General features: G+C 51.5%; 1 protein-coding gene across 3 annotated transcripts in view; it reads right to left on the bottom strand.

Annotated features, from left to right (window-relative positions):
- The window catches only part of ACTN1 (actinin alpha 1), a 105419-nt gene extending 85612 nt beyond the window's left edge, over positions 1-19807 (bottom strand). For 2 of the 3 annotated variants that reach the window (XM_066272475.1, XM_066272474.1), the window contains exon 1: positions 19387-19807. In XM_066272475.1, coding sequence (XP_066128572.1) covers positions 19387-19491 — 105 coding nt within the window. In that variant the 5' untranslated portion in view covers positions 19492-19807. The remainder of the gene's footprint in view (positions 1-19386) is intronic. The other variant, XM_066272473.1, reaches the window with a different exon arrangement.
- Positions 19808-27183: the final 7376 nt, after the last annotated feature.

The following is a 27183-nucleotide window of genomic DNA, read 5'->3' as shown; positions in this document are numbered from 1 at the left end:
TGTGGTTAGTACATGGACAGTTCTTGTCCTGGTGCTTAGATGTAAAAAGCTAAACACAGTGCCAGGCACAGCATTAGAAGAGGTAAGTGTGCATAGCTCTTAGACTACTATTATTTTTATTATTCATAGGTCCAGATGACAATGGGCACTGGAACTCTTTGAAAAGAGGCAATCAGAGAGGCAAGACCAGATTCAGGGACAGGCCCAAGCTGGCTTTCAGCTGTCCCTGCATTAGTGTGTTCCCTTGCCTAGGTTTCCTGAGCAATGCCTGAGCCCTGGCACGATGAGTGAGAGGTGCCCACAAGCCTGTCAATGCGTCCCATCTGGCCTCTGCTCCACTAGGGAAATGCCCCTGCCCACCCATACCACCCATATTGGGACGCTGCAGCCAGGCTGATCGGTGTTTCATTCTTGTTTGTTGGGTTTCTGAGCCAGCTCCACTTTCTGCTCACTCTGCGTGTCAGGGGGTGCAGGCACCTCGGCCCCACACGCCTGGGTGTGAACCTCGGCCTGCCATTTAGTAACCTCAGCACGTTCTTCGCCTTCTCAGGGTTCTGACTCCCTCCCCTGTAAACGGGGCGAGCCCATCCCACCTTGTTTGGGGGATGAAGTAAGGGTGTGCATGTGAAACAGCCAGTGCAGGGCCGACACCAAAGGGGGAGAAACACTACCGCGGCTGTGTCACAGGGCGGAGGCTAGAGCACGTCTAAGGACACAGGAGCAGCCCAGCCTTGACAGGGCCCTGAGGTGCCCCGGACGAGGCAAGGCCAGCACCCCTGCCCCCAGGAAGGCTAGGTAAGCTGCCCCTCCTCCCCCCAGAGGTAAAGCCCAGCAGAACCTCATCCCAAGAGCACCCTTGGGGGTGGCCAGTGCCCTGGATCGAAAAGCCCCCATGCGGCCCTGAGCCATGCTGAGTCCACTGCTCAGCACCGAGCTGGGGCCTGCAGGGTCAGGGACCAGAGAGACAGCCACTTCCTGGTTCCTCAGGAATGTGCAGGAATGTGTGTCAGCAAAGGTATTCGGGAGGGTGGAGACCTGGCTCTGTCTCTGGTGGGGGGCTTCCTTCCCTCCCCCAGTCAGGGCTGACTGGCCACTCAGCAGGACTGTCCTGGCGAGAGGCTGCAGTGGGGGCCGTGATTGGGGGTGGGGTGGGGGTTCTAGCCAGGCAGCCCTGGGATCACATACCACAACCCCCTCAAAAGCTGTGTGGGCTGGGACAAGTTTTTTAATCTCAGTAACCCTCAACGTGTTCCGTCAAGTGGAAATGAAAATGTGATATACCTTATACTTCACAGAGCAGTTATGATGATTCACTGATAATGCACTCCACACAGGGCTAGGAGTGTGGCAGTGCTGGCTGCAGGACCACTAGCACCACCAGCACCATGGCCACTTGTTCCTCTGGCTCATTTCTTTTTTTTAGTTTTTTTTCTGAAGTTGGAAACGGGGAGGCAGTCAGACAGACTCCCGCATGTGCCAGACCGGGATCCACCCGGCACGCCCACCAGGGGTGATGCTCTGCCCATCTGGGGCGTTGCTCTGTTGCGACCAGTCTGGCTCATTTCTTACTCCCCTCCTCAACAGCAAAATCAGGAGCCAGTCCCAGGAACATCTAAGAGCAAGGACAGTCATGCAAAGGGCCCACCTGTCCATTATCTCCTGGGACCTGGAAGAGCACTGCCAGCATGTGTGAAATTCACCTGAACTTGACCACCCACACACTGGGCCAGAAACCTAGCAGCTCCACCTGCCTTCAGAGCACATAGGCTCAACCTATCTGTCAAGAGGTGTTCTGAAGCCCACTCACAAGTATGACTTCAGACGATGGTTTACATGAGCCTGTAATAGAGTATCAAAACCATCCCATAAGGAATGAATTCATGGCAGAATGTCCTTTGGACAAGTCAGATCACCACTATGGACCTCAGTCTCTTCATCTAAAGGGCAAGGGTCAGGTGACAGTATAGGTCGCTTGTGGCGTGGGCATTTGGTAATTTGATTTCTTCAGACTGCTACACGAGAAAGAATAGTGCTGGGTTCTGGGAAAAAAACAAAAAAACAAGGTTGCCTATTGGCACCAGTTCCTTGGGCAGATTCCAGGCTGAAACCCTTGCTCCCTGGCTCCGGCTGGGGTTTCTCCTACCCACTGAGCCCACAGGCAGGTCGCCTCCCTCACACCAGGCCTGTGGGGCAGCCAAGCCTACACAAAGGACCAATTATGAATGGTCCACCTTGCAATGGGCAGAGGTGCTCTCCCCACTCCTACTGAGCCACCTCCATGCACCCCACCCCACACCCTGGAGCTAGAAAACAGAGCTAAGGGGCCTTGACCGACCGCAAGCAAGGCCTTCGCCACTCTCCCCTCCCCAGGCCCCTGGCATCCCACTTGGCCACACCCCAGCAGGCATTTCCAGGGTGAGAGAGTATGGGGCGCCAGACCCAGAGCACTGCTAGATCCACAAGGAAAGCTCATTCACCTGGCCCACCCACGCCGCCCCTAAAGGGTAAGGACAAACTCCTGAAATTGAGGACACAGAAGACCCATAAACATAAGAGACTGTGTTAGCAGAATAGTTCGTTTCAGGGCCAGCCTGGGAAGCCCTGAGATCAACCTCAAGGTCACCTCAAGGAGTGCTTGACTCTGCTGAGTGACTCCCCTGCCCAGAGGACAGACACGCAGAACGCTGGCAGGGACCCAGACCCTAGAGGTCATCTCTGCGCAATTACCCAAGGGAGGCATTTGCAACAGAGCATCTCATTTTATAGGTAAGAATCAGATGTGAGCTGTCAACATCACCCAGCAGCCAGGGGCAGCTCTCAGACCAGACCCCAGGTCTCCAAGGGCTCGATACATAATGTACTTTTATTCATCTTGTCCCAAGGTGACAGGATAGGGTACTCCCAAGCAGGTCTCTGGCCCAATAGTGCTAATGAACAGTCTTCCACACCTATTCCTCTCCTAAATGCCACCGTGCAGGGTCCCATCAGAAAAAAAGAAGGCAGGTGGGCTGTGGTCCTGTGTGCTGGCAAGCTGGAGGGTCCAGAGGTTCCGTCTGGTTCGACCCCCCCCCCCCAGATGCTGAGGCTAAAGACAGAAGGCTCCCGACATCCCACATTCCAGGGAACCCTCAGTGCTGGGGCTGGAAGGAGAAGGAAAAGTGAGGCTAGGTTTTACTTCCTCTGAGGCCTGTGAACCCACACAAGAGGACAAGAAACTCCCTAAGATTTTCTGAAGTAAGGGTTCCAGCCAAATGCAGTAGGCAGGGAGCAGAGGGACATATTTGCATGGCCAGTATGTCGGGGGGGAGAGGAATCTGAAGTGGGCCACGGGCCCAAAGAGAAAAAACCACAGCTGGACTTCCCAACAGGGAGCAGAGGCGGCGCTAGCTCCCGCCTCCCTGCGACGTGACACCCGGGGAGGGGTGCCCAGCGATGGCAGGCTCAGATCCCATTCCAAGTGCAAGGCTGGCTTCCCTGTCCTCCGGCCCCCTGCTGACCCCAAGCATACCTCTGAAACAGGGAGCCAGTCTGGGCTCTGCTCTGGGTACTGGACTCAGTCCCCTCACTGGAGTAGCCCTTGGTCACTCAAAAGGTCATTACCCTGCACCTTACCATCTCCCAGACGTCTCCTGAAGGGCTGAGGCTGTCACACGCCCCCCAAAGGTACACATTCTCACTGTTCGTCACATCCAATATTCGGTGAGCACCTATGTGCCAGGGGGAGGTTCCAGGGGAGTTACTGCTGCTCAGGGTGGAGAAGGACATCTCCTCCCCAAGCCTGGGCCTCCCAAATAGAGCAAAAAACACAGCTTTTACTTATTTGGGGGAAGGGAGAAGAGGTGGGAAGTAGGACATATCAGCAGTTGCAATCTGGCTCAAGGTCTTTCTCATAGACTAGAGTATGACACCAGCCCCAGGCCCAATTCTGCTGTAGCCCCCTCCTCTGCAAGTAACGCTGAAGCACCCACTCACTTGTTCAAAATGCACACTCTCAGGTCCCACACAATCTGTGGGTTTTTAATTTTCTTTTTTTAAAGATTTTATTTATTGATTTTTATAGGGGGCAGAACGACAGTGTATATGTGCGCGCACACACACATATAGTTGCTTCACTTTATTTGTTCATTGCTTTCTTGTTACTTGTCTTATGTGCCTTGACCAGGCAGGCCCAGGGTTTTGAACCAGTGACTTCAGCATTCCAGGTCGATGCTCTATCCACTGCACCACCACAGGTCAGGCGCAATCTGTGTTTCTTTTTTTAAAAAACTTTATTCAGCCTGACCTGTGGTGGTGCAGTGGGATAAAGAGTCGATCTGGAACATTGAGGTTGCTGGTTTGAAACCCTGGGCTTGCCTGGTCAAGGCGCATGTGGGAGTTGATGCTTCCTGCTCCTCCCCTTTCTCTCTCTCTCTCTCTCTCTCTCTCTCTCTCTCCCCCCTCTCTCTAAAAAAAATCAATAAATAAAATATTTCAAAAAAAAAACTTTATTCATTTTAGAGAGGAGATAGAGGCACAGAGATAGAGATAGGTAGGTAGGTGTGTGTGTATCTATATATATATAGGGGGGGGAGAGAGGGAGATGGAGGGAGGAGAAGGGGGGGAGCAGGAAGCATCGACTCCCATATGTGCCTTGACCAGGCAAGTCCAGGGTTTCAAACCAGTAACCTCAGTGTGCCAGGTCAATGCTTTATCCACTGTGCCACCACAGGCCAGGCAAACAAGTTCTCCAAGTGACTTATTTTTTCCATTGATTTGAGAGACAGAAAGAGGGGAAGGGAGTGGGGAGAGAGGAGGAAGGGAAAGAGAGAGAGAGAGAAATTAATCAACTTGTTTCACTTAGCTGTTCCATTTTAGTTGTGTACACATTGATTGCTTCTCATACATGCCCTGACCAGGGGTCAAACCTGTGACCTCTGGTGCGCTGAATTGACACTTTATTCGCTGGGTGGGGGTGCGAGGCCACCCATGCAGGGCCCTCTAGTTGATTCTGATGCACACTCAAGGTTGAGACCGCAGCCACCCCATCCTGCTCTGCTCCAGGGTTCTAGGATGAGGGGGCATGCGTGTGTCTGAACCTCAGAGGCTCAGCCTCCAGGAGCCCTGATAACAGACCTTCCTAGGGCGCTCCGGTAGACCCCCACAAACCAACTTCAATCATCCACAGAGCGCCGAGTCAGTCACAGATCAGTGACATCCCCAGAGAACCCTCCAAATGTCCTCAGAGCCAAGAGTTTCACAAGAGTGGCCAAACGAGTGCAATGAGGCTGCCAAGAGGCTGCCAACATGTCCGTCCTTTCCAGCTCTCTCCGGCCCATCCTCTACCCAGGCGCTAAATGAGCAAGGCAAGGGCCGAGTGGCCCAGAGCCAGGGGAAAGGGAAGAAAATGCCCGAGCCAGGAAACCTGGCAGGGACAGGGAATCCCACTGGCTGCCCCTGGGGCCCAGCCAAGAGGGGCTCAGCCCAGGACCCCCTCCTCTAGCCTCTTCCAAAACTCTACATGCAGAAAATTACTAACTTCCAAATGCTACAAGATGCCACTGTGGGACGCAAAATAGGAATTTATTTAGAAGCATTCCCAAAAACATTCCCAGTAGCTTTCTGCTATTGCACATTTGCCTTATCCAGGAGCAATATCAGCACAACTGTTACCCTGGGAAGAGAAAAGATGGCCAAGTGGTGTGAGTCCCTAAAAAACCCAATCCCAGAGCCCCAGGAAAAGAGGGCAGGGAGAGGGCACAGGTGCCCCCCAGGGGACAGGAGCCAGGCGCCAGAAACGCACGTGGGAGGAAAGAAAAGAAACTGAGACTGACTTCTCCTGCCCTCCCTCATCAAATACCAGCCAGTCTTTGAACTCAAGGCGCAGAGAGGCCACGTAACACAGAGCACCACCCGCAGAGGCTGGAAGCCTGGCTTCCAGTCCCACCTGCCGCCGGTAAGCAGCTGTGGGACCTGGGCAAGCTTCCATGTCCTCCAGCCCCTCCAGGCCTCTGTCATCTCACCCAGGAACTGGGGTACCGAGTCTGTGTCAACAGCTCCAGGATGGAGGAGAGGTGTGAGCAGATCAGGCAGGGTGCCTGGTGAGACGGGGGATACAATACCATTTGTATAAAGTGGTAAACAGGCACCAAAGACAACCGCACAAGCAGGAAGTGTATAAACATGTGCTGAGAATGAAAACACCGACCTGGACAGGGGTTCATTCCGGGGAGGGGGGAGGGGGGAAAGGGGAAAGGGAAAGGGAGGGGTGGGGAGGGGAGGGGAGGGGAGAGAAACGCCAGGGCATCAACTGGATCTATAATGTTCCTGGTCTTTGTGAACTGGCCCAAGAGCAGAAAACCTAGAAATAACAGCTGTGAGTCTTTGCAGGCCTTTCTAAACGTCCTTATTCGCACACACAGCCCTCCCCCAGCTAAACCACCCTGTAAGAGCGTTTTGAGTATTAAATGAATTAGTACATGAAATACTCAGAAATGTGCCTGGTCCACAGCACAGTAGCAGGCTAGTCCTTGCTAGGGGAGGGCAGACGGAGGCTCAGCTCCGTATTCCCAGATATATCCTGAGCCACAAGGTGGGCCTAAAAGGTCTTTACCTGAAGCAGCAGCTTCCTTGGAAAGGGACTGGGGGCAGGTCCACCAACCTGGCCCCCCTGGGCCCCACTGTCCAAGCCCAGAGGCCCCTCTAAAGGGGTTCCAGCCAGGCCCACTGAACTGAGACCCCAGTGTGGCATTCCTTAATTGTTTAAAAACTGATTATATACAATAAACCTCTAAATTGACTAGTGCTTAAGGAAAAAAAAAAAAGTGCTTTCATTGGGCTAAAGTTTGGGAAATTATCCGAATTTCTAAAGAGAAGCCTCAGGGCTTCATGCAAGTTTCGATGGCTCTACATAGTCACAGCCCTGGGACGCAGGGCAGGAAACCAGGGGGCTGGCCCCGCTTCCCCTGCTCCGGGAAGGCAGGATTCATGAGCCGCCACCTCCAGCTCCCAGGGCCAAGTCTGCAAAAGCACTTTGCGTTCCTGGAAAGAAAGGTCTTTCCGAAATATCGGGAACTCCACTGGCGAGGGCCATTATAAAGGATGTCTGCAGTGTTTGAAGGGGAGTCGCGACTCTGCCAGCCAAAGGCAAGGCCAAAAACAACAGAGGGGCTTCTTAGAGCAACACACACAAACGCACACGCGCCTGACCCACACACCCACACTTACTCACAGGACCAGACAGCCACAGGGGTCAGAATCGGAGGTCAAGACAGTGGGGCCCTGCCTGACCTGTGGTGGCGCAGTGGATAAAATGTCGACCTGGAAATGCTGAGGTCGCCGGTTCGAAACCCTGGGCTTGCCTGGTCAAGGCACATATGGGAGTTGATGCTTCCAGCTCCTCCCCCCTTCTCTCTCTCTCTCTCTCTCTCTCTCTGTCCTCTCTAAAAAGGAATAAATAAAAAATTAAAAAAAAAAAAAAAAAAAAAAAGACAGTGGGGCCCTGGCAGAAGCTGCTGCCCTCCCCCCACACCCCACGCCCCAGGGGCTCACCCAGGGGACGGGTAGGGATCCTGCTTCCTGGTGTTAGGACTTAGAATTAAAAGCCCCACTTCTCTCTGCATCCCCAGACCACAAGCTGTTCCATGTGGACATTTCCACGTGGGGACAGGAGGAGAAAAGGCAGAGTCTGACTGTAGCAAGCCCCCTCCCACCCACAGGCAAGGCTTGCTGCCTCTTTTCCCAGATGGAAAGCCAAGATCCATTAGGAGACCTGCCTGCAGGAGGCCACCCACCTCGCCATTCCCTCCCCTGGTGTCATCTCACCTACAGATGATTTGAAAATAGAGCTGAGCACCACTCTATTCTACGCCCATCAGTTATCATCAGCTTTACAGATGGCTTTTAAAAAATAAATCTTCGGGCTCATAAAAATGCTCCCCTGCAAGTCTTGGCCCCATCTCCACGCACAGGCCTATGCCCACCCTCTGAACAGCCCCCATGGCACCCACCACCCCAAAACTGGAACAGCAAGGTTGAGAGGAGGCAGCTTGTGTGAAAGACTCCCTTCCCCGAATGATCGCGCTCTGCTGTGCCCTCAGCTGACCCCCCGGGGCCTTGGATTTACACCCTGGGCGGCAAAGGTTCAGAACGGGGGTGGTTCAGGAAGGGCATTGTCTTCTCTCTGGCCTTTCCACAAAGTTTAAAGCCCAAACTGCTTAACCCCACCTAAGCCCCAATGCTCTCCCATACCAACTTTCTTAACAGTCTCAAGGTTTAAACAAGAACCTTTAACTTTGGGTTTCACGTGCACAGGCTTTTAGAATCAAAATAAACACTGAGCCTCCGCTACCAGGTTCAAAGCCTGTTCAGTTCCCCTGCTGATTAAACAAAGGGACCAACAGCAACAGGTAACACAGAAGAAATCAAAGTAGCAGAGGACAGGGACATGATTGACTGAATCTTAAAGCAGAGAAGCCAGTCACAAAAGCAGGGTCAGAGCTACAGAGGCCACTGGGGACATGTGGGGCCCTCCAGGTTTAGGAGACCTGAGTCTATTCCTGACAGTCACTCTTCCTACTGAAAGTGTGAAGAAATACAACTACATAGAATTCCCCACTACCTCTGCAACCAGAAAAAGGAACTTCAGAAAGACCCATGCCTGCCCGACTGGTGGTGGCACAGTGGATAGAGCATCCACCTGGGACCCCGAGGTCCCAGGTTCGAAATCCCAGAGTCACTAGCTTAAGCACAGGCTCATCCAGCTCGAGTGTGTATTCATCAAAATGATCCCATGGTGACTGGCTTGAGCAAGGGGTTACTGGCTCAGCTTGAGCCCCTCAGTCAAAGCACATATGAAAAGCAGTCAATGAACAACTAAAGCGATACAGCTACGAGTTCATGCTTCTCATCTCTCTCCCTAAAAAATAGAAAGACCCATGCTCAGCTCTTTTAACCTCACAGACACTCCAGTCAAAGACCTGGATACCAAACCAACTCGATCCCATTCAGGCTGTGAAGGAGCCCTGGTACAGTCACTGAGTCTAATGAGCCTCACTTGGCCGGTCTATGAAATGGGGATAGGACCTCACAAGTTGGCTCATCACGATTAACAGAAAAAACATGTGACAGCATAAACGTTAAAAATCATGAGTACTTGATTATACAGCATCTTGAGTCATTACTTTTTATTTCATTTATATAAGCCTTATCTCTCAATTAAAACAGAAACTTCAGAATAGCAAAGGCTGTGTCTGTACTTCTAGTTGAGAGACGAGTTCTGAGGCCAGTCTGTCTGGGTTCATTCGGCACCTGGCTTACTAGCTGGTCCACCCTGGAGAGTCACTTAACCTCTCTGGGCCTCAATTTCTTTGTCTACAACAAGGAAAATAACAGTACCTGCCTCAAAGGGTTGCTGACCAGATTGAAGAAATCCAAACCATGCAGCCTTCAATCAGTGTGAACTATTAGTCTTTTTACTTATTTTGGGAAGCAAGATGTTTTCAATAAATACTGGTTGGCAGGTTGGCTGTTATAAAACAGATAACTCTCCTTTCCAAGCCTTCCTTCTCTCATCTTCTCTTCCCTTCCCACAACATGGACAGTACTGACAATATCTCCCAGATCTTGGACTTAGGAAATGCTTTAAATCAAAACAAAAGGCTTCCTTTAAGGACCAAAGGCACCAGCACCTTCATCCCCAGCCCATTCTCGCTGTGCAGCCGTGAGCCTGTCATTTTATATCTCTGAGCTCAGGATCTTCCTCTTTCAAGTGTGATCATCCCACATGCCTTACAAGACTGCTGAGAATGTTAAATGTGGCTGCTGACAGAACACGGTTAACACACAGCCCTGTGCAGCAAGAAGGGTTTCTCTGTCCTCCACCCGCCGACACCGTGAGTTACAGCCCTGGAGAGGACCCTACCACCTCTCAGTGAAAAGCAGATCCCAGCCCACTGGCATACTGTAGCCAAGGACCAAGCAGGCGGTTTCCAGGGTAACAGCATCCACTATATCTACTCCCCATTTCCATCCCTGACTGTTTTTTATTCTCCCCCCACCTCTGTAGTGGGCTAAGTCACCTTTTCCCACGATTGCTAAGCAACACACGAGTGGTACAGCAGCCTCCTGGGGGAGGGCCTTGCCCCCCTCCCTTTCCCTCCCCATGTCTCAGGCCCTGAGGAAAGAAAGCTGCCCCCCTCGGATCCCACCCTGTTAACCCTGGGGATGGTAGAAGTTGAGAAGCAATCCCAGGCCAACAGGGATTACAGACACAGATCCTGTGGAGAATGAGCAAGGCTAGCCCCTCCTCCCCGACCCCAGCCTTCTGCTGGCCTGTGTTTATCTGTTATCCATTCTTCAGCAGTTTCCAAGAACAGGGTCACGTCGTGCTTTTTATGAAACCTGCCCTCTTGATTATTCTCCATTTCTAGTGTCTCCCACTCCCTCACCATGAACCCAGAACCCTGACCTTACACAGGGAGGAGGGAGGGGAGACACACAAATGAGAGAAGTACACAGAGGGCAGAGAAAGCAGAATCTCCTGTGCGGTGCTCACCTCCCAGAGGCGGGAAGACAGGCCATTGTCATTTTTCTCCTTTATATTACATAGCGTTTTCTGAGGGCTTTTTGAGACATTATTGTATCATAAAAGTCACCCATTTAAAGCATACAAATTCAGTGGTTTTTAGATAAGTCACATAGTTGCCAACCATCACCACTAATTCCAGAATGTTTTCGTCACTTGGTTTTGTTCTGCGTGTTTGCCTTTGGTTGAATGCTCCTAAGTACAAGAGTATCTCTTTTGCAAGCAGCCCAGCAAAGTGGTGAGGGGCCACTTTGAGTGGAGAGCCCCACGGCCTGGACACAGATCCCGACTGCACCTCTTGCTGGCTATGGGATCTCAGAAAAGTAATAGTGGCTGCTCTGAGCCAGTTCTGTCATCCGTGAAATGGGGTAACAGTAGTAACCACCTCACAGGGTTCAATGTGTTAATGCACACAGAGTCCTCAGGACATACCTAATGCTTAGCACACACTCAGAAAGTGTGAGAAGCTATGATTATTATGAGAAAAAAGATTTTTAATTAAAAAAAAAATTCAGTCCTGCTCCTAGCCCTGGTCTGGGAAGACAACCCTGCCCAGGCTACAGGGGACCGCCATAGTTTCGGCTAACTTGTCTAGAAGGGGCTGGAGTTGGGCTGGGGCCTTGTCATACCCCCTCATCCCTCTGCAACCAGTGCTGCCAATTGGGGTGGCTGAATGGGGCGCACAGAGGGTCGTGGCTTTGGGGCCTATGCATTATTACTACATCAGACTCGTGGTCCCACACACTGAAACCCTGCCAGGTAATCCATAGCCAGGACGTAACGGGGGGAGAGCAGGTGAGACAGGACAGAGAGCACCTGACCAGCCCTCCTACCTGGGACTTGATGCTCAGCCTGACAACCAGTGAGACAATCTGGCCATGTGCTAAGAGGAAGGTGGGCTTCCAGTGTGGCTCTGAGCCCTGGCTGCTGGGTCTCCAGCTCCGGCCACTCCCAAGCTCCCTGCCTCCGTCAGGGCCAGGTGTAGACCACTCATACTTAGCAGGACGCTGGTGCCTAGGATGAAACATGAGTCCGACTGGGGTGACCTAGTCTGACCAGGACTAAGGAATCAGGATAAAGGAGTTTCCTCTGGTTGGCACTAGGACTGCTCTAGTGTCCTTGATGAGTAGCCCAGCTCATGAACCTTTCCATGGACAAGACCACACTCAAGAGGGAATAACAGCAGGGCAGTGGAGAAGGCACCTTCACATCACAGTCCCTCAGCCCGACACCAGGTCCCAGGAAAGCCTTGGGCAACTGGTTACATGTTGGGGAAGCTCATGTGGCGTTAACTGGCTGGGGTGATGCCAACAACACCTGCACAGGTGCAGGGCTCCATCCAGGGCCCCACCTGTGAGCTGTGCAAACAGCCTGGCCTCTCAGAAAGGTGAGAGGTCAGCTCTGGGAGAAACAAGAATGGGAAAGAAGGACAATGAGTGAGAACAACAGGAGGGCCATTCCCCAACCTGCAGGCTCTGCAAGGAAGACACCCAGGTGCCCCTGTCCTCCTGCCCTCCCAGTCTTCTCTCCCCATCTTTACACACACACACAGACTGGCTGCCCGGGAAAGAGCAAAGAGAAAGCTTCCCAGCAGAAACTCAATCTTGCCTATCCTTGGAGGTGAAGCTCCAGTGTCACCAGCCCTTCACCGTCTCCACCGCCACAGGCTGCCTGGCTCCCACGTTGCAGTGACCGTGGCACTTGTCTTGGCCACAATTCTGGCCATTACTAAGGCTGGAGTAATTTTTGTGTCGTTCCGCTTACCTCTCTACCTAAACCATGATTTCTATGACCTCTCATGGGTAGAACATCTGATAACTAAGAGGGGTTCAATCAACATTCACTGGTCAACTCTATTGTCAACATTCTTTTTGTTGTTGTTTAATTGATTCTAGTGAGAGAGGAAAGGAGAGAGAGAGCAAAAAACATCAATTTGTGGTTCCACTTGCTTATGCATTCTTCAGTTGCTTCTTTTGTGTACCCTGATGGGGGAATCAAACCCTGGCGTATCTGGACGATGCTCTAAACAGCTGAGCTACCCGGCCATGGCCAACTAACATTCTTACACTATTAAGGAATTAAAGGGTGGAAAAACAAACACGCTACCAGCTCTTCCCTAGAGATACACAGTAGCTGGCCCGTGACGAGGTCATGCCTGAGGCCCGTGCTGCCCCACCCTGGCTCCAGACACACAGGAGGCACCAGGTCATGTGTGACAGTACTCAAGCCAAGTTTACAGTTTGTGGCCTCAGGGCAGGTGCCCAGCCCCAGACCTTCCTAGAGAAGAAGGAAAGAGGGGGCCCGAAACCCAACCACAAACCCTAAACTACAGGATGTTCATTGGTTTGACCTCCTCACACTCACAACTCAAGGAGTGAGGGGGTGGGTGTTCCCTCCCACTCCCTCCCCACTGGGAACAGCCTCCAGCTTCTGAAGAATCAGAAGCAAGACCTCAGGAAATGAGTTTCCTCTTTTTCTATTTGAAAAGGCTGCGCCTAACCTGTGGTGGTGCAGTGGATAAAGCGTTTACCTCAAATGCTGAGGTCGCTGGTTCAAAACCCTGGCCTTGCCCAGTCAAGGCACATGCAAGAAGCAACTATGAGCTGATGTTTTCCACTCCTCCCCCTTGCCTTTCCCTCTCTCTCTCTCTCTCTCCTCTCTCTAAAATCAATAAATAAAATCTTGAAAAGAAAAGGCCAGTGAGCCTGAGCCAGGTAGGTCAATTGGTTAGAGCACCATCCAAATACACCAAGGTTGCAGGATCTATCCCCAGGCAGGGCACATACAAAAAAATCAACCGATAAATGCATAAACAAGTGAAACAACAAATCAATATTCTCCTCTCTCTCTCTCTCTCATCAATAAATAAAAATTTAAAATGCAAAGGCTGGTGACTGTGGCCCCTGCAGGAGCCTGCTAGCTTCTTACTCCTACAAGCTCATCTCCAGTGACCCACAGCCCTGAAAGGTCCCATCATTCCTCAAAACTGGAAAGTCTGGCTCTCCGAGCACTCCAGGCCTCCTCACACCTGTCTCAGGGCGGCCCAGAGGGCAGCCCGCAGCAGCGCCTGGTCTGGGCCAGCTGGCTCCACTCCCCGTTCTCCAGGCCCCCGGCCATCTCTCCTCCAGGCTCTGTCAATCACTTCACAACCAGTGGGACACCTGTTCTCAGCTCACCACATGGGACAAGCTCTGGAGAGGAAGCAGCTGCAATGGGGGCGGGGGTGCCCAGCTATTTAACAGTAGGGCCTGAAGACACCCCCAGGTCGCAGGAAAGTCCTACTGAGGTCATTTTGCCTGTCCTATAACAAGCTGACAAGCACTTTATTTAACATGTATGTCTTCCTCCTATGTATCTAGGAAGTAGGGAAAGGCTGAAAGGATTTTTACACCATTCTATAGGTGAAGGAATCGAGAAATCTGAGAGGTCAAGCAAGTGACACGGGATGAGCCAGAGCTGATTTCAGGGCCAGAGGTCAAGGACAACACAACTCCCACACATTCCTAGGCAAACCTGGCTCTTTCTATGATAGCTTTATATACTACACTGACCTCAAAGCATATTGGGTAAAGGCCACAGAAACTCTGGTTCCTCAACACTGTTGAGCACTTACTGAGCATTGGCTATCTGCAAGGTGCTATGCTGATTCCCTATGGATATTACTGTGTTTACTCCACTCAACTATGTCAGACAGAAATAATAATTATCTCCACTTCCCCAGTGACATCATTAGGCACACAGCAGATCCGTGACTCACCCAAGATCACACAGCTAGTCAGTGGGAAGGCTGAGATTTGAACCCGATGTGCCCAGAGAACGTCTATCTGCAGACCCTGGAGCCAGATACAGCCCCAGGATGGGGTGGCTTATCTGGAATGTAAAGCATTTCATCCCCTTCTCCACCCCCCAGCCCGGAGGTAAGAGCCATGCAGGACACCACTTATCCAATTATTCAGCGTTATTTCTTTATCACCTCTAACAGGCGTGGGCTAGGCACTAGGGATTCAGCAGAGAACAGGACAGGCTGGATCCCTGCCCTCACAGACTCTGGTAAGGGGTGAAGCACGCAAGAGTCAGGATACAATAGAGAGGGGTACAAGGGTGGGCACTACAGCCAACACTCTCTCTGTCAGGTTTTATTTCTGCCAGGCATCACTCTGGCTTCAGGCGTCCTAACCTTCAAGGCAGGCATAGCTTCTCCCTACCTTTGCAGTCCTCCACATTGAACGGTGGCCTTGGCTAGCTTCTATGACCGTCATGTAGTCCAGGAGCAAGTGTAAACAAGGCGGCCTCTCTTCCTGAGACCTGGCTTGACAACCTGGCTCCACGTGGGCGCAGATTCAGAGTCCGAGCCTATTTACAACCATGTTCTTAGAACTGCCAGGGCACAATATCCATTAGCTCAACAAATACTAAGCTCCTACATGTTTTTTAAAAAACAAAACCAGGGCCGGCACCTGTGGAAATACAGTTAAACCAGAGCCTCCAGGAGTAAAGAAGGAAGAGAGAATAAAATTAAACAGCAGAAGCTACCGTCTTACATATCTTCTCCCATCAACCTGAGGCAAAGGGGTCTGAGCTCCCTTTTCATCAAGAAGGAATTGGGAGGCTGACAGAGGGTAAGTGACTCACCCAAAATCAAAAGCCTGAAAGTGTAAAGTCAGGATGCTACTCAGAGACTGTGCTCTCTCCCGCCTGCCTGCCACATACACATACACGTAAGGGCCTGGGCAAGATCCAGGGGGACTATGGTCAACCCAAAAAGACGGGCATTCAGACTACCCGCCCCTAGGAAGGGTGGCTTCGGAGCTGAGCCTCGGAGGTCAGGAAAACTGTGAGAGCCAGTAAACTCCTCTAATCCACTCTGCATCTTGTGTTGGAAGCTAGGGGATCCGGCCTGGTGAACTCGGCACTGAAGCAGCCTCTAAAGAAGGGACAAGCCAGGGCCCACCTGCCGCAGGTTCTTGAGTCACACCTTCTGGCTGCGCAGACCTCTATCTGCACCTGCATCAGGCCTCACCATTCCTAGAGGAAGTACTTCCTTCCACGTCATTTAATCCAGTCCCCGTAAGAGACTTACTGGGCTAGCAGGGCGGGAATGCAGCCTCTTTACAGCAGAGAAAACAGAATGGAAGTGCCAGACACCTCATCTGTCTTGTTCAGCCCTCTATCCACAGCACCTTGAACCATCCAGGGTACAGAGCTGGTGCTCCAAAAGGATTTGTTGAATGAGTTAATAAAAGTTCAGAGAAGTGAAATGACTTGCCCAAAGTCTTACAAACAGTTGTGGTTAAAAACAGGGCCTTTTGCCTCCTACCCAGGGGTCACTGTATTCCACTGCACTGTGCCCTTCCCTCCCCCACTCACTCACTCTCCTCCTTCCATTTGAAAGGGTCAGCCTCTGTCCACTTGTCAGCTTTGGTACCACTCAATGCTTGCTTCCCAGGGTCAGCATGGAGGGTACCAAAAGCAACAATTACTTTGTCTGATTCTCCACATGCAATATCACTTCTTTATACCCCACTAAGAACTAGGTGAAATCGCCTGACCAGGCGGTGGCGCAGTGGATAGAGCATTGGACTGGGATGTGGAAGACCAGGTTCGAGCCCAAGGTTGCTGGTTCGAGCAAGGGGGTCACTCGGTCTGCTATAGCCCCCCTCCCCGGGTCAAGGCACATATGAGAAAACAATCAATGAACAACTAAGGTGCCACAACGAAGAACTGATGCTTCTCATCTCTCTCCCTTCCTGTCTGTCTGTCCCTCTGTCTGACTCTGTCACCAAAAAAAAAAAAAGAAATCAACAGACAAAGAAACCAAGGTGCATGCAAGGAAACATAGAGAACTCATAGCAGAAAAAAAACTCTGGAACCAGATTTTCCAAGTTGGGCCTAGAGTTTGTGGCATCCCACCACTCCCTCCCATCAATCCATGAAAGCAGGTTATTGGTTCCCCTTGGTCCAGAGAACCTGGCGGAATCTGATGCCAGGCCCAGCTTTCCTGCCTTCCTCACCAATGAGAGACAAGTAAGGGGAAGCTGCTTGCCCTAAACATGGCTGCATCCCAGCCCCACCATACACCAGCCCAGGATTCTGGGCTGGTTAATGTTGCCCTCTGCCTCGGATTTCCTCATCCCCATGTGTGCCTCACAGTGCTGTTGGGATTAACAATAGAACAACAGCCTGGCCAGGCAGTGGTGCAGTGGATAGAGCATCGGACTGGGACACAGAAGACCCAGGTTCAAAACCCTGAGGTCACTGGCTTGAGCGCAGGCTCATCCAGCTTGAGCCTGGAGTCACTGGCTTGAGCTTGGGATCATAGACATGACTCCATGGTTGCTGGCTTGAGCCTAAGGTTGCTGGGTTGAGCAAGTAAGTGGTCACTAGCTCTGCTGGAGCCCCCAGTCAAGGCACATATGAGAAAGCAATCAATGAACAACTAAGGAGCCAAAACAAATAATTGATGCTTCTCATCTCTCTCCCTTCCTGTCTGTCCCTCTGTCTATCTCTGTCACACACAGACACAAAAATCTAGAATAATATACGTGAGAAGATTAGAACAATGCCAGGCACACATCAGCTAATGCCAGCTCTTGAAACTATTGAGTTTGCCTAGTAGATTATCAAATTTCCCAGATGACCCTGTTCCCACCTGGCTGCCCAGAAACCTGATACACACCCAGGCCAGTTTTATGAATATATGTGTGTATGTATACATACACACTTATATAGATATATGTTACATATATACGTGTGTATATACATAAACAAGACTATAATTTTTCTTCCCAACTATATTTAATACATTCCTTCATTCATTCATTTAATAATATTGCGTATTATTGTGCAGGCCCCCTGCTCAGACAAGAGCTTGTGTTTCCCAGGAACTTAGTCCTCCTAAAGTCCTTAAAAGGACCTAATTCCTAATTCCTGGGCAGTCCTGTAACTCCTCAACCCTCCCAGGCACACAGTAGGTACTCAGTAAACAAGGATTTCCTTCTCTTCCACTCCCCATGGAAGACCCCAAAGCATCTACCAGCCTAATTACATTGATCTCATCCAATTTAAAATCTATCCTCAAGAAGGCTTCACGCTGCAATTCAAAAAGAGCCCCTCTGCCTGGCTCCCACAGGAACTTCTCCTTTACCCACTCAACTCTCTGCTCCACTAACCGCCCAGTTGTCCCAGGAAATAAGTGGGTAAGTGAGGGGCTGTCACAGCTCTCCCCCAGCTCTCCCAAAGGGGGAAGACAGGAAGAGAAGGGATGTTAAGTAACTGCCGCATTTCAAAGAAGTTAGCTCAAAGCGGGGAGGGGGGGACCTTCTGATGTCGCATAGGGCTGAGCGCAGCAGAAGCCAGCCTGGGTCTCAGGTCGCCTGACTCTGAGGAAGCCCTTTGTGCGTGTGTTTTAAATTACCTCTGCTTGTCTGATGAAGTGAGTAAAAGGGCTTAGGATTCCTGAGTGAGCTAATACAGGATGCCTTTGGCTAAAAAAAAAAAAAAAAAAAAAAAAAAAAACTTCAGTCGGCTCCCTAAACTCCCCCCCTTTTAAGTTTAAAAAAGGGAATGAATGTTACCATTTTTGGACATGAGCGTTCTCCCTCAAGCCCAGCCCTAACCACACTATCCAGAGGGACGCGCCATCCTGTTCCCCCCCCCCCCCATTCCCAGATCAGTGGAGGGGCGGGGGAGGGGTTAGGGGTGGGGCAAGCAGGGATGAAACAAGGAGGGACCGGATGGGAGCCGGCAGCGGGGGAGGAGAGAGGGGTGTTCAGGGTACGTGGCCGCCTAGGGCAAGAGCTCACCGCGCAGGCAGGAAGCAAAGGCAGTGTTGGGGCGCCCTGCCCCACCCAAAGAGTGGTTTCTGACCTCTTCCTGCCACTGGCCACTAACTGTGCCGGAGTCCCACCGCCAGCGGCAAGCCTAGCCCCAGTGGCGGAGTGCGCACCTGGTACATAAGAGCCTGGGACGGGGATCCGTAGCTAAGCATAGATCCCCAGTAACTGACCTTAAAATATCCACGGAAACAATCCCCTGCCCTGAAGCCCCTCAACTCAAATCAGTTTGCCCAAATTTGCCTTCTCCCCGGAATGAGCAGGGGTAGGAGGATCAGGACGCAGACTCAAGCCCACCTCCGCTTACAACTACCAACCTACTGAGTTTAGCCATAAAACGGTTTGCCGTCCGGCTCCGCCCCCCACAGGGCCCGCCGTGGGGCTGGCATATACCCCTAGCTTTTCTCGGCCCCATCACCACTATAGCAGGTCCACCTCCAGCCCGCCCCCGAGGCGGCTTCCGATCCCTCCCGTGCCCTCTTTCCCTTCGGTCTGCGGGCGGGGACCGGGAGTCGAATAGTCCTGTGCAGCTTGCCCCCTCCAGGTGCCCAGCCCAGGGCAGCCCAGGAAGCGCGCTGCCACAGCACGCCATATGGAGAGGCGGCCAGGGGGCGGGGAGAAGGGAAAATCGATCCGGAGCAGCAGTCACCGAGCTCGGGGATCAGCCCCAGCCTCCCGAGCACCGCCCCCACACTCTGCCCACGCGAGGAAGATGCCTCGGCAGGTGGGTGACCTGGATCACCAGCCCCAAGGCGACCTGCTTGCCGGCAGCCCAACTTCCCCGTGTTCAAGCTGGGCGTTCGCGGGCTCTGGGGCAGGAGGGCTCCCCCTTCCGCCCCGTGCTTGTAACCCTACACCCCACCTAGCAGCGGCCGCGCATCCCCCGCCCCCGCTCGTGCGCGCCAGGAACCGGTTCCCAGCCCTGAGCCGCTAGCCCCGCGGGCGGAACGGGACCGGGGCGGGGGGCTGCGGCGGGCTGGGGCGCCTGCTGACCTTTCTCTGCTGCTTCTCCCAGGCCGGGTCCAGTAGCAGGTCTCGATCCCAGTCCTCTTCGGGCTGCATGTAGTCGTTGGTTTGTTGGGAATCATAATGGTCCATGATGGTGCGCGCGTGCGAGGGACTGGATTTCTTCCTCCACCTTCTCTCCGGGCGGCGGCGGTGGTTGCTGCTTCTGCTGTTGCTGCCCCGGCGTGGAGAAGGAGTCGGCCGGGCTGGACTGAGCGAGGCTGAGCTGGCGGGGCCGGTCTAGCTCCCCTGCGCCCGGTTCCGCCGCGGCGCTGATAGCGAAGGTTGCTGCTGGCGGCGGCGGCAGCGGCTGGAGCTCGCAGACTGCCTGCCTCAGGGTCAGCGCTCGGACTTAATCTCCACGCACACTGAGCGGGGCGGACACACTCGCGCTGCGGGAGCTAGGCAGGCGGGGGCGGGGGAACGGGGCAGAGCCCTCCCTAGGTTCTCCATTGGCCAGGCCGAGTTGCCCAAACTTCCCCCCATCGCCTCTCATTGGGAATTCCTGGCATCCGTCAGCCGGGCCACAGCGCATATAGGTGGACTGGGCGGCCTCTTCCCGGCGTGCACGCCCCCGCCCACTCCCCGGGTCCCCACTCCCCCGCGGCTCATGTGACACCAGCTTAAGCTGAACGGGACCGAAGCCGGAGGGAACCTCACTGAGCACAGGGACCGAGCGGCTGAGCGCTCCCGACCCCCAGGAGCCTCCGGGGATTGGACACACTCCTGCCCGCAGCAAGGTCCCGAACTCGGACGCGCCCGCGTTATTGCGTTCCCACGCGCGCTACCAACGCAAGTGGCCAGGGGCTGGAGAAGGGCTGCGAGGAAACCCGAGATACATTTCATTTTCTCTTTTCCGAGCGTTTGGAGAGGTCAGCAGCAAAGGAAAGGGGCGGGGAATGCGGGAATGGAAAGGAATTTCCTGGGAATTTCCTGACTCCGCCGCCCCCACCCCAGCCTCGACTGGCTCTACTGGCCGACCCCTGCCCTTCGAGAGCCAGGTTTTATGCCAGACAAGTGCGCTCAGAGGCCACAGAGCTTTCCTGCCCGCCTTTGGCTCGAGTGACCGCTAAGCCACGTGGTTTCCCAGGTGGCAAAGTACATCGCCCAGCTTCCCGGGATCCTCTGCCGGTACCCACGGGCTGGAGGAGCCGGAGCTACCCTCATACAAACCCGGGCAGCATCCTGAAAACCGGGAGGAAAGGCCTTGAGTGATCTACCTACTCCACGCCTCCCCGCTCCACCGAACACACACACCTGACAAATGGGGAGACAGACTCAAAAAGTTGAGCTCGAAAGGGATTTAGCAGGTTCTCCAGATTCCACATGCCAACCTTGTAACCTTCTGCTGAAAAACAAAGGCTTATTGTTATTGAAGGAGGAAGGCAAAACTGACTAAACACCTCACACTTCTTTTATTATTATTATTTATTGATTTGAAAGAGAGGAAGAGGGAGAAACATTTGTTGTTTCACTTATCCATACATTCACTGGTGGATTCTTTTTTTAACGTTTTTTATTATTGATTGATTGATTTTAGAGAGACACAGAGGGAGAAGAAGGGAGAGAGAGGGAAGCATCCATTTGTTGTTCCACGTAGATGTGCACTCCTTGGTCACTATGTGCCCTGACAACTTGCCACAGTAGCGCCTCTGAAGTTGGATCCAACAGACTGAGCTAACCTGCCACAGCCATTGGTTGATTCTTGTATATGCCCTGACCGGGGATTGAACCCACAGCCTTGATGTATGGGGAGAACACTAACCAACTTAACTACCTGGCCAGGACAAACACCTCTAATTTCTTAATGTCTGCCTGGACTTCCTTCCTCCCACCTAGTAAGAGGAGAGTCTAAACACCTGCTCCAACAGTGACAGACACCTACAAGAGGCAGGCCTCACATCCTGCTGGGCTCCTGAGGGATCCCAGGACTGAATAACAGCAAGGAGACCTCCAATAGCTTATACACATAATAGAGCTTAATTTGTATTTGTGGCCCTGAGGGATGGCTGAGTCAACTGCAGAAATGCAAGTGTGATGGGCCAGAGGTGACTAAGGGCAACAGAGGAAAAAGTTCACGGACTGAAAGGGTCAGGAATTAGCATACTTGAGAGGCCACAGGTGGAAAAGGTGAGGAAAGTGTCTCTGACTCAGAAGAGCCAGCTGATGGTATTGTAAGCAGATACCCACAATGGTGTGGCTCCTTGCATCATTAGTCGACCTCACATGCCTCTGCAAGTGTTAACCAGTCAGCACTGTGCTTGCTACAGGTCTCTGGCTGAGGAAGCACTGCTTCTGAGACACAGAGACAGCAGATTTATGGACTATTTTATAACTATTTCTAAACTATAGCTCTAAACCTAACACAGAGAATAGTGATGGTGCCATATCCATTCATTCACTCAATAAATATTTGCTGAGCACTGTCTGGGTGTCGTGAGGTGCTAGATGTTATATAGAGATGAAAAGACACCATTCCTGCCCCCATGCAGCCCAGCAGAGACAGACACCGACATAAAAACACACTGCAGTGAGACAGATGCAAGGAGAGACCTGACCAAGGGAGTGTGGGCTCAGAGAAACACTGAGCCCAGCATGGGAAAGGAGGCTCCAGGTGTAACTTTTTGGCAGAGGTGAAATACAAGTGAGCCTTTGAGAACAAAGGTCAGCCAGATGAAGAGGAGTATGGGAAGTTATTCCAGGTAGAAGAAACTGTGTGGGCAAATAGTACATGGGTCAGGAAACCACAGTGTAGGAGGAATGTCCACCGTTTCAGTGTGACTAGACTGAAAATTCAAGGCTGGGAGGGGCAAGAGGTGGGCCTAGGGAGGTGGGCAGCAGCCAGGCTAGGAGGCCTGGTGTGCCATGTAAAAGGTGGGTCTGGCCCTGGCCAGATAGGGTAGAGCATCCTCCTGAAATGCAAAGGCTGGCTGTGACAATCAGTTGCAAAGCTGTTGCAATAATCCAGATAGAAAATACTTAGTCCGTTTGGGCTGCAGTAACAATACCATAGACAGGTGGGCTTAACAAACATTTATTTCTCTCAGTTTTGAGGTCGGAAAGTCCAAGAACAGTTTCAGTGTCTGGTGGAAGCCTGCTTCCCGGTTCACAGATAGCAGTCTTCTCTTTTTTTTTTTACAGAGACAGAGAGAGAGAGAGGGATAGACAGGGACAGACAGACAGAAACAGAAAGATGAGAAGCATTAATCATTAGCTTTTTATTGCGCATTGTGACACCTTAGTTGTTCATTGATTGCTTTCTCATACGTGCCTTGACCACGGGCATTCAGCAGACTGATTAACCCCTTGCTCGAGCCAGCGACCTTGGGTCCAAGCTGGTGAGCTTTTGCTCAAGCCAGATGAGCCCACACTCAAGCTGGCGACCTCGGGGTCTCGAACCTGGGTCCTCAGGATCCCAGTCCAGTGCTCTATCCACTGCGCCACCGCCTGGTCAGGCAGAGGTTAGGATTTCAACATACAAATTCAAGGGTGAGAGGAATGTTGAGTCTATAGCAAATGGAGAAGAGTGGATAGACTTAGGAGATAAAGCTGAGAGGCCTAAGAGTTTGGATGTGAGAACAAGAGAGAGGAGGCTTTGTTGCTCTCAACAAATGCCCAATATGGGACAGACCATACACTTGACCTATATTACCTTATTTAAATTCCATGTTTGAGGTAAGAATTATCTCCAACTTACAGAGAAAACCAACTGAGTCTCCAAGTGGTAGCTAACTAGTCCAAAGTTGCACAGGTATATGTGGCTCCTAAACCCTCGTTTTTAACCTAGTGATTCTCAACCCTAGTATAGTTAGTTACACCCTCCCCCTTCCGGGAGATATTTGGCAATATCTGGAGACACTTTTGGTTGTCTCAACTAGTAAGTTACTCTACTAGCATCCAGTGGGTTGAAACCAGGAATGCCGCTAAACATCCAACAATAAACAGGAGAATCTTCCCCCAAGAAAGAATGATCAGCCCAAAATACCAACAGGGCTGAGGTTGAGAACCCCTGCTTTAACCATGGGTTTCTAGTTTGGATGATCTGGTGAGTGGTGGAAATACAGCCAATCGAGATAATTTCAGGTTTGGGCCCTGGCCAGAGAGCTCGGTTGATTAGAGTGGCATCTCGAGGTGCAGAGGTTGCTGGTTCACTCCCCGGTCGGGGCACATGAAGGAACAGATCAGGGTACTTGTCTCTCTCTCTCTCTCCCTTCTTCTCTAGCTAAAAAGAAAAAAAAAGCCTGACCTGTGGTGGCACAGTGGATAAAGCATTGACCTGGAACACTGAGGTTGCTGGTTCGAAACCCTGGGCTTTGCCTGGTCAAGGCACAAATGGGAAGTTGATGCTTCCTGCTCCTCCCCCTTCTCTTTCTTTCTCTCAAATGAATAAAGTCTTTTTTTTTTTTTTTAAATCAGGTTTGGGAGTGGAATCATGGATCGTGTTTGAACACATTGAACTTGAAGTGCTCTGAAAATGTCCAGATTCAGCAGTCCAGAAGAAAGTGAACTGCATAACCCCGAACTCAGGGAATTAGAGATTTGAGAGTCATCTGCATATAGGTAGCACTGACACCATGACACCATCCATGAAGAAGGCCTAAGTGGAGCTGACAAGAAGACCAAGGACAGAACCCAGAAAAGCAGCACTTAAAAGGCAAGTGTAAAGAACCCCTAAGGGAGACAGAGAGGAAATGATCAGCAGAACATGAAGAGCCTGGACCATATGGTGTCATGAAGGTCAAAGGAGTGAACTTTCAAAATAAAAGGAATCAGATACATCAGAAAAGTCTGGAAAGTAAAGCTTACAAAATGTTCTTTGGATGTGACAGTTGGAAATTCCTTGGAGACCTTTGCCTGTGGAATTTTAGTAACATGGCCAAAGCTGGAAGTTTAAGAGACATGAGGAGCCTGACCAGGTGGTGGCGCAGTGGATAGAGCGTCGGACTGGGGTGCGGAGGGCCCAGGTTCGAGATTCCAAGGTCACCAGCTTGAGCGTGGGCTCATCTGGCTTGAGCAAAAAGCTCACCAGCTTGGACACAAGGTCACTGGCTTGAGCAAGGGGTTACTCAGTCTGCTGAAGGCCCATAGTCAAGGCACATATGAGAAAGCAATCAATGAACAACTAAGGTGTCACAAGGAAAAACTGATGATTGATGCTTCTAAATCTCTCTCCATTCCTGTCTGTCTGTCCCTGTCTATCCCTCTCTCTGACTCTCTCTCTGTCCCTGTAAAAAAACAAACAAACAGAAAAAAAAAAGAGACGTGAGGATCTGACCTGTGGTAGCTCAGTGGATAGAGCATCAACCTGGAATGCTGAGGTTGCCAGTTTGAAACCCTGGGCTTGCCTGGTCAAGGCACATGCAAGAAGCAACTATGAGTTCATGCTTCCTGCTCCTGCCACTATCCCCCACCTTTCGCTCTCTCCTCTCTCTAAAATCAATAAATAAAAACTTTAAAAAGAGAGAGAGAGAGACAAGGAGCCACTTGGTCCCCTTCTATCAATAATTGCCAAATGTGGCTAATGATTAGATCTTCTGGGGATCCAAATGCCCATCAGTGGACCAATGGACAAACAAATGTGATATAGCCATACACTGGAGTATTTGGCTAGCAAAAGGAATGAAGTACCAAAACATGCTCCAACTTGTATGGACCTTGAAAGCATTTTATTGAGGAGAAGAAGCCAGTCACAAAAGATCACATATCATATGATTCTACTTATCTGCAAATTCAGAATAGGGAACGCTATAAAATCAGAAATGGGCCCTGGCCGGTTGGCTCAGTGGTAGAGCGTCGGCCTGGCGTGCAGGAGTCCGGGTCTGATTCCCGGCCAGGGCACACAGGAGAAGTGCCCATCTGCTTCTCCACCCCTCCCCCTTTCCTTCCTCTCTGTCTCTCTCTTCCCCTCCTGCAGCCAAGGCTCCATTGGAGCAAAGTTGGCCCGGGCGCTGAGGATGGCTCTATGGTCTCTGCCTCAGGCACTAGAATGGCTCTGGTTGCAGCAGAGCAACGCCCCAGGGGGCAGAGCATCGCCCCTGGTGGGCGGGCCGGGTAGATCCCAGTTGAGCGCATGCAGGAGTCTGTCTGACTGCCTCCCTGTTTCCAACTTCAGAAAAATACAAAAAAAAAAAAAATCAGAAATGGTTTCTTAGCGCTGAAAGTGGGGATGGGGGTAGTGGGATAGTAGCTGAAGAGTATGGGGTTTCCTTTGAGATGATAAAAATGGTCTGAGATAGGCCCTGGCCGGTTGGCTCAGTGGTAGAGCATCGGCCTGGTGTGCAGGGGTCCCGGGTTCGATTCCCAGCCAGGGCACACAGGAGAAGCGCCCATCTGCTTCTCCACCCCTCCCCCTCTCCTTCCTCTCTGTCTCTCTCTTCCCCTCCCGCAGCGAGGCTCCATTGGAGCAAGGATGGCCCGGGCACTGGGGATGGCTCCTTGGCCTCTGCCCCAGGCGCTAGAGTGGCTCTGGTCACGGCAGAACGACGCCCCGGAGGGCCAGAGCATCGCCCCCTGGTGGGCAGAGTGTCGCCCCCTGGTGGGCGTGCCGGGTAGATCCCGGTCGGGCGCATGCGGGAGTCTGTCTGACTGTCTCTCCCCATTTCCAGCTTCAGAAAGATAAAAAAAAAAAAAATTTTTTTAAATGGTCTGAGATTGACACTGAAAATGGTTGTACATATCTGTCAATATACCAAAAATCATTGAAGTGTGTTCTTTAAATGGGTGAATTGTATGATATATGATTATATCTTAATAAAGCTGTATAAAAAGAGAGAGATGCCTGACTAGTGGTGGCACAGTGGATAGAGCGATGACCTGGGATGCTGAGGTTTCAGGTTCAAAACCCTGAGGTTGCTGGCTGGGGTGTGGGCTCCATCCAATTTGAGCGTAGGCTCACCAGTTTGAGCACAGTGTCTCCAGGTTGAGCACAGAATCATCAACAACTCACTGGCTTGTGCAAGGGGTTACTGCCTCAGCTTGAGCCCCTTTCAAGGCATGCATAAGAAGTAATTGATGAACAACTAAAGGGACAGAACTATGAGCTGATGCATCTCATTTCTCTCTCTTCCTGTCAGTCTCTTTCTCTAAAAGAGAGAGAGAGAGAGAGAGAGAGAGAGAGAGACTAAGAGCTGAATAAATGGAGACAGTGACCATAGACAGGGAAAAAGGAATGTTGGGCAGTAGTTAGAGGGAGAACTGGGGTCAAAGGAGGATTTTTTTTAAGAATAGGAGGAAGTTGAGCCGTTTGTAGTCTGAGAGAAAGAATTCAGTTGAAAGGAAAGGCTTATAAATGTAAGCAAAACAAAGTTGAGGGATGGCACCAAGTTCTTGTGGAGACAGGACCACGTGGGTTCAAGAATGTAGGCTTGGCCCTAACTGGTTTGCTCAGTGGATAGAGCATTGGCCCAGTGTGAGAATGTCCCAGGTTCGATCCCTGGTCAGGGCACACATAAGAAGCAACCATCTGCTTCTCTCCCACTTCTCTCACTCTTTCTCTCTCATAGTCAGTGGCTCAGTTAGTTTGAGCATTGGCTTCAAGTACTAAGGATAGCTTGGTTGATTTGAGCATCAGCCCCATATGGGTAGATCCTGGTTAGGATGCATGTGGGAGTCTTCTCTCTATCTCCCCTCTTCTCACTTAAAAAAAAATCCACACACACACACACACACACACACACACACACACACACAGGCTTTAGTCTGGGCCAATAAGAAAAGAAAAGTCCCTCGTGTTCTGAGAGAGGGCAGGAAAAGAAGGATGGGCAAGGATGTCCATACTGATTATCT

The sequence above is a fragment of the Saccopteryx bilineata genome, chromosome 4 (assembly GCF_036850765.1).
Source record: "Saccopteryx bilineata isolate mSacBil1 chromosome 4, mSacBil1_pri_phased_curated, whole genome shotgun sequence".
Taxonomy (NCBI): domain Eukaryota; kingdom Metazoa; phylum Chordata; class Mammalia; order Chiroptera; family Emballonuridae; genus Saccopteryx; species Saccopteryx bilineata.
The sequence above is the reverse complement of the archived record's forward strand: the minus strand, read 5'-3'. Positions and strand labels throughout refer to the sequence as shown.